Here is a 7,289-nt window from a genome sequence, read left to right on the forward strand (position 1 = left end):
TTGGTCATATACTGAGCCTTGATCTCAGACTGTACCCTGAATCTGGTCAAAGACTTAGCCTTGATCTTAGCCATTGACCAACCCAAGATCCTGGTCACAAACTGAGCCTTAATCCTGGCACAGACTGGAGACTAAGCACAATCATAAACTGAGCCTAGTTTTAATTAACTTAGTTCTAAATCAGCTGACCTTGTGTTTTTATTTGTTTGTTTGTTGTTTTTAGTGCCATTCCTGGGGCTTGCACTTAGGGCCTGGGTGCTGTCTCTTAGGTTTTTTGCTCAAGGCTGGCACTGTACCACTTGAGCCACTTCTGGCTTTTTGGTAGTTAATTGGAGATAAGAGTCTCATGGCCTTTCCTTCCTGGGCTGGGCTTAGAGCTATGATCCTTGGCTCTTAGCCTTCTGAGTAGCTAAGATTACAGGTGTGAGTCACTTGCACCTGGCTTTACATTTTTTTGTTTTGTTTTGTTTTTAATTTGTTTGTATGTTTGTTAGTTTTCAGGCAAACTATCACTCTATCCCAGGCTGGCCTCAAACTTGCGATCCTCTGGCCTTAGCCTCCTCACAACTGGCAATATTGGTGTGTTTCACCATGACTAGTTTAAACCTGCTGGTAAGCTGAGGGCTGACCATGGTCCTATCTAAGCCTGACCTCTTCACAAACTAAACCTCAGTCCTGGGCCTCCCCAGAGGAAGGCTGCTGACCTAGATGGCATGTGCCTATAATAAGGGGCATGGATTACGAGCAGAGCTCTATCCTGAGAGGCTTTGGGCCTCTCCTGCTGCTGAAGACATAATGTTCCTGTTACTTACTATTGTGGCTACTGTCTCCATCTCTGGTTCCAGTGGCAGGCTGGTCAACCCTCAGCAGCCTGAGCTGTGGCCCCAACAGGCCACAGTGTCAAGACTAATGCAACGAGAGTGGTTTGGTGGCATCTGTCCAGTGGATTAGCAAGGGCCCTCAGGGCACTGGGGTTTGGGCCTCTGTCAGCAGAAAAACCACAGGTTTGTGGGGCCTCTGGCTCCAGGGACTCTGGGGCCATTGCTGGGCTAGGTAGGGGCTGAGGTAGAGCAATTCATTGTTGTGTAAACAAGGTTTAGCTAAAACTGACTTGTTCTAGAAAATGCAGAGAAAAAGAATAAAAGACAAAAATCTACATATAAATTTCAGATACCAACATGATCATTTTTTAATTGTTTTCTTTCAGAGTTTTTTTTTTTTTCCCCCCAAAGGTGAGGGGATCTACTCACACCTATATTTATTTATTTTCTTTTTTCCTTACTTATTTGCTGGAACTGTAGTTTGGACTCAAAACCTCACACTGTCATTCAGCTTGCTTGCTTGGCTGGCACTCTACCCTGATTTTTTTTGGGAGGGGGAGGAGTGGGGGGCTGGTTGTTTTGGAGATGTAGTATTGCAGACTTTTCTGCACATTTTGGCTTGAACTGAGATCTCTGCATCTCAGCCTTCTGCGTGGATAGGATTGCAGACATGAGCCACTGGTACCTATATACATACCTATATATATATATGTTTATTTATGTGTACACATGCCCACACATATATGTATTTTATAAAATTTATTGGCTACTATATGTCACAAAATCCATTGAAGTTACTTTTTTTTGACATGGGAGTTTGAACTTAGGATCCTGAGCTAGGGTCAGGGTCAGCCATTTCCCAGCCCTTTTTAACTTTAGTTATGTTGGGCACCAAGTTTTCGCAGAGCCAGTCCCAGACCACAATCCTACTTACCTACATCAATCATGTGTCTGGGACTAAAGACATGAACCATCAAGCCCAGCTTATTTTTTGTGGTGGTGTCTTCCTTTTAGCCTGAGCTGCCCTCAAACCTTGACCTTCTCAGTATTTTCCTCCAAAGTAGGTGGAATTACAGGTGTGTGCCTTCACACCCACTCTCCACTGCTCTCTTCACAGAAACTGGAATATGCTTCCCTGCCCCACGCCGCAGCCTCAATTAGTTAAGCCAATGAACAATCCTGTGACATCTGATTGGAGTATATAAGGACACTTTGGCTGAGGATTTGGGAAAGAAAGCTTGGTTTCTTTCCTGACAATTTTTTTTTTTTTTAAAGATGACTTCCTATCTGTTAGACAAAAATGAAGAAGAAGGCTGTAGTTCCTCATCATTTACTGGCTTCTTGATTCAGCTTATCTTGCCACTATGCAGGACAAGGCGATGCCATGAGAAGTACAACAGGATCCAGTGCAGTAGCGCAAGTCTGTAATCCTTGATATTAAGGAGGCAGAAATTGGGACTGAATTTCAAAGCCAGAGAGGCATAAAAGTTCTTGAGACTCCATCTCAATAAATACCTGGATGCAGTGGTAGGTGCCTAGCATTCCTAGCAACACGCAGGGAAGATCAAAGTCCAAGCACTCAGGGTACCTAAGTCTGCTATTTTTATGTTTATACAGTCTAGTTAGAAAAGGGAAGAGGTGTAAAACAAGAGTTCAGTCAGCCCTGAGTTATCCCCGAGGCATGGTAGGTGCCGTGTTGAAGGCCCACAATACTTTCAGGAGTCCATAAAATATGTTTTTATCTTAATTGTTTTTTTAATATTGGAAGTCAACAACAACAATAATAATAAATGATCCCATCCTGGATTCTGTTCATCTTTTTGCCAAAGTAGTTATAAAATTCAGTATTCTTTCTCTCTCTGTCTCTGCCTCTGTCTCTCGGAATGTGTGTGTGATAGCAATGGGGCTTGAACTAGTGTCTCAAACTCTTCCCTGCTTTTTTGCTCAAGGAAGAGCTCTACCACTTGAGCCATATCTCTACTTTCAGCTTTTTGCCAATTAATTTGAAATAAGTCTGTTGGATGTATCTGCTGTGGCCGTCTTTGAATTTCTATCCTCAGATCCTACCCTCCTAAGTGGCTAGAATTATAAGTATGAGCTACCAGTGTCTATCATGAATGTGTGTGTGTGTGTGTGTGTGTGTGTGTGTGTGTGTGTGTGTTTGGTTGTGGGGCTTGAACTCTGGGCCTGGGCGCTGTCCCTCAGCTCTTCAGCTCAAGGCTAGTGCTCTACCACTTGAGCCACCGTGCCACTTTGGGTTTTCTGGTGGTTAATTGAAGATAAGAGTCTCACGGACATTCCTGCCTGGGCTGGTTTTGAACCGCAATCCTCAGATCTCAGCCTCCTGAATAGCTAGGATTACAGGTGTGAACCACCAGCACCAGGCTAAAATCACATTTTCAATGTTTCTTCCCTCCTCCTCCTCCTCCTCCTCCTCCTCCTCCTCCTCCTCCTCCTCCTCCTCCTCCTCCTCCTCCTCCTCCTCCTCCTCCTCCTCCTCCTCCTCCTCCTCCTCCTCCTCCTCCTCCTCCTCCTCCTCCTCCTCCTCCTCCTCCTCCTCCTCCTCCTCCTCCATCTTCTGGCAGCATTTAGGTTTGAACTCAGAGCCTCCCACTTGCCAGGCAGGGTTCTATTACCGAACCACATTGCTGCCCTTTAATGTCTATTTTTTAAATAGAAGAGGCCCAGATATGCAGAAATACCTAATCTAGAAGAATCGTAATGCAGTCTTGGCTCAATGTTGAGAGGAGTCTCTAGATCCAGTGAGAAAGAGCTAAGTGATCTTTTGGTATCTGCCAAGGTTTGGTTTTCTGCCCTTTCCCCATCCAAAAACCTGAAATCTAAGGACTTCAGTCCATTATATAAAGTGGCTTAGTATCTGTGTATAACCTACATCCATTCATACATCTTCCCATGTAACTTTATGCTATAAAGTAATTGTTACACTTTATTGGTTGGAATGATGTGTGTGTGTGTGTGTGTGTGTGTGTGTGTGTGTGTGTGTGTGTGTGTGTGTGTTCTGTACAGATGCAAATCTAACTTCTAAGATTTTCAAGTCCTGGTTGGCGGGACTCACAGCTGTGACAAAGGACTGACTGTACTTTCTGTGTCTGTGGGAGACATGAGGAGCAAAACATCACCTAGATTTCTTCATCTTTGATCTGGGGAGATGAGTGTAGGAATGTTTTGGGGCTTAAATCTCATCTCCACAATACAATTCATTCACCTTTCTGAGCCTGCTTCCTAAGGCTGCAAAACAGAGTTCCAGGGGCCTTGAAGAAGTCTGGAAGAATGAAAGCCAGGGAGGACTAGATACTGTTCCAATGAGCTTTATTACATAGTAACTCTTTTATTTGAGCCTCCTCCTTCACCCCCCCCCCCCCCCCCCCCCCCCCCCCGCCTCCCCACGGAATAGGCAATATTCCTATTGCTCCTATGATGGGTGCTCTGAGCAATGGAAAGGAACTTGGATAGAAATTTCATCCAGAGACATCAGAAGTACAAACCAGGATTCCCCCAGCCTTCACTTTCCCTGTCCTAATTTAAGGATCTGAAGCCCACGGTCTGCCTGCACCCTCTGGTGGCGCGAGGTGGCTCTGTCTCGACGCATCCACAGTCCGCAGAGGACCAAGCAGGGACATTTCTGGGACTTGGGAAGTGAAAGCCACGTGAGTCCGGAGGGAGGAAGGCCGCCGGGGAGGGGGGAGGCGGGGGGGGGGGGGGGGTGTTAGGGGGCGGGGCGGCCCGGAGACCTAGCTAGCGCGGGGCGTGGCTTTGGTAGGGGCGGGGCCAAGCCTGAGGGCCAAGACGTGGCGCAGCGGCCGGGTGGTTTCTCCTGCAGCCTGCGGATCCACTCACTGCCGGCCAGGTACCAATGAACCTCCTGCTGCTGCTGCCGCCGCCTCTGCTACTGCTTCTCGCGGCTCTTGTGGCTCCAGCCACTGCCGCCACCAGCTACCGGCCGGACTGGAATCGCCTTCAAGGCCTGGCCCGGGCCCGGGTGGAGGTGAGTTCGCCAGCCCCCAGCTCCCAACACCCGGGGCCCACAACCCTGCAATATCATATTCTTGGGATCATGGCTCGTTCTGGCCCCAGAAACACTCAGACCTCCCAGTCTCCCCTCTCTTTTCTTCCATGGTTCTGAGACCCTCCATTTCCCTCTCCAGCCTTAGGATGCTTAGTCTCCACAGAGGAAGGCTGAGACTGTGGATCTTGTGGCCCTGCATTCTGAACCCTTGTTCTGCTTCTAATCTGGTCTGACTGCAGGCCCTTGGACACAATCTGGCCTCACAGTGGACCCTTGACACATTGGACCCAATACCCTCTTTACCAGGCGTTGACTCTCTCAAACTTGCCCATCAGAACCCAACTTCATCCCCAACCCCATCACTCCAAATCCTCCCCCCCCCTCCCTCCGGGATTCCTACCCTGGCCCAGTTTCTGGGCCTGGAGCTCTATGGAGTCTTTCTCCCTTCTTCTGAAAGAGAGTCTTTCTGGGTGCCTCCTCCACTATGCAGGAGCTTGGGAAATGGGCGGGGGGCACTGAGAACTTGATTACCAATAATTCATTTCACAGCTGCCCCCAGGAAATTCCCCTCGCAGTCCACCGTAGCCTCTCTCTGGGCCCCTTCCTTTTCTGACAAAAGATGATAGGATAAGGTAGGTATGGAATGGGTAGTCCTGGGGTCCTGACTCCTGTTAGGAAGTGGACTCCCCTGAAGGAGTCCTCCCATCCTCCCAAGTCAGGGAAGCAACCAGATGGTCTGTGGGGCCAAGCTGCAGGTGGCTGGCAGAGCTAGTCTAGGGTAGGGTAGGGACCAGATGGCAGGTGCTCCTAATGGGAGCTGCCTAGGCAGTTCTGAGCTATTTCCTTCAAGTCTGCCTATCCTCTGAGGTTTCTGAGACCAAAGGTCAGGACTAGAGAGGCCTGAGAGGCTCAGGGTCATTATATTTGTCTCTTGGGTACTGAGTGGCAAGAATAAATAGGGTGTGTAGGCAAGTGCCCCAGGGCTGGCAAGCCCCCTATGGGTCTCTGGCTTTACTCCCATTTTCCCTGGTGTCTCTAGGCCTGAGCTCCTGTGCAACAGAGCTCCTGTGCACAAGGGTCCACTGTCTCTTTCTCACCTTGGCAATTGCTCTTTACGGTCTTGGGTGGGGAGTGCTGGGCTGCAGATGTGTATGGGCCTCCTGACATGCCTCTTTTTTTTTTTTTGTCACCAGACCTGTGGAGGATGACAGCTGAATCGCCTAAAGGAGGTGAGTTTGAAGGACGAGGTCCCCGCTTCTGTGACCCTGAGCCTCTTGTGGAGTGGGCAATGTGGTCTCAATGACGGGGGCAGAATTCATGGAGTCAGGAGCCTCGGCCTGACTTGCTGTAAGACCTCGCAGGGTTTATTTTCCAAATGGGAAGGGGTTAGGGGTCATGATCTTTGTTCCTCTGTTCCCTCAGGTGAAGGCCTTCGTCACCCAGGACATTCCACTCTAGTATCCTTTTGTTTGGGGGAAGAAGGGAAGAAGGAGGGCACCAGGGAGAAACTCCTTTGAAGATAGAGATGGCAGGGGTTTTCCTCTGGCAAATGGAATTGACTGACATTGACTGTCCAGAGGATTCTGAGATGGTGTCCAAACTGGATAAGCAAGAGAGGCTGACTGATGGAGAGCAGGGCCCTTTATAGCTCTAAATCCTAAATCTTCTCCCTGTAAATGGCGATCTTGGCCCCAGTGTGCGCGCAGAAGAGGCAGTTTCGGTTCACATCACCAAACCAACTCCTTCTGCCCACTCCCACCCGCCTTAACAACCCCTCCAGCCACAACCTGGTGATGAAACACCTCCCTGGGGCAGACCCTGAGCTCGTGCTGTTGGATCGACGCTTCGCGGAGCTGGAGGTGAGGCCTGGAGAGGCGGGCGGGGGCGGGGCCGTGGGCGTGGCCTGGGCGCTGACCCCGCCCCTTCCCCTACCCCAGCGCATCCCACTTAGCGAAATGACCCGCGAGGAGATCAACGCGCTGGTGCAGGAGCTCGGCTTCTACCGCAAGTCGTCGCCGGACGCGCAGGTGCCCCCCGAGTACGTGTGGGCGCCGGCTAAGGCCCCCCAGGAGGCTTCGGACCGCGCCGACCTGTAGTGGAGTCCCGAGCCACGGCGAGCTAGGACCACCCTGCCTGAGCCCCGGAGACAGAATGAAGCGCTCAGCACCCCGGGAGCAGCTCCTTCGCTGAGGGCCGACGCTGGGTCCCCGAGCCGGGCAGGAACGGGGTTGGGGACATTCCTCCCGCTTCCCGTCTCTCCGCGCCACACCCCCCCCCCCCCCCCGCCCCGGTCCAGCTCCATTAAAACGCTCCCGCCTTTCCTGAGATTCTTCTTCGCTTTCCTTTTCCGGGCGGGGATGAGAAATCGAGCACAGGCAAGACCATCCGGAGACCCGGCATAGCTTTACCAGCCCGGGCACGCGAGCTGGGGGACCCCCCCC

General features: G+C 50.6%; 1 protein-coding gene across 1 annotated transcript; it reads left to right on the top strand.

Moving 5' to 3' along the window:
• The first annotated feature begins 4,609 nt into the window (after positions 1-4,609).
• On the top strand, positions 4,610-7,156 carry Selenom (selenoprotein M). Its single transcript, XM_042666353.1, has 5 exons — positions 4,610-4,827; positions 6,042-6,077; positions 6,271-6,305; positions 6,629-6,707; positions 6,786-7,156. Exons 1-5 carry the CDS (start codon positions 4,696-4,698, stop codon positions 6,942-6,944), a joined length of 441 nt encoding a protein of 146 aa, XP_042522287.1. The 5' UTR covers positions 4,610-4,695; the 3' UTR covers positions 6,945-7,156.
• The last annotated feature ends 133 nt before the right edge of the window (positions 7,157-7,289 follow it).

This window comes from Dipodomys spectabilis, unplaced genomic scaffold, assembly GCF_019054845.1.
Source record: "Dipodomys spectabilis isolate Male_0828 unplaced genomic scaffold, ASM1905484v1 ptg000363l, whole genome shotgun sequence".
NCBI lineage: Eukaryota > Metazoa > Chordata > Mammalia > Rodentia > Heteromyidae > Dipodomys > Dipodomys spectabilis.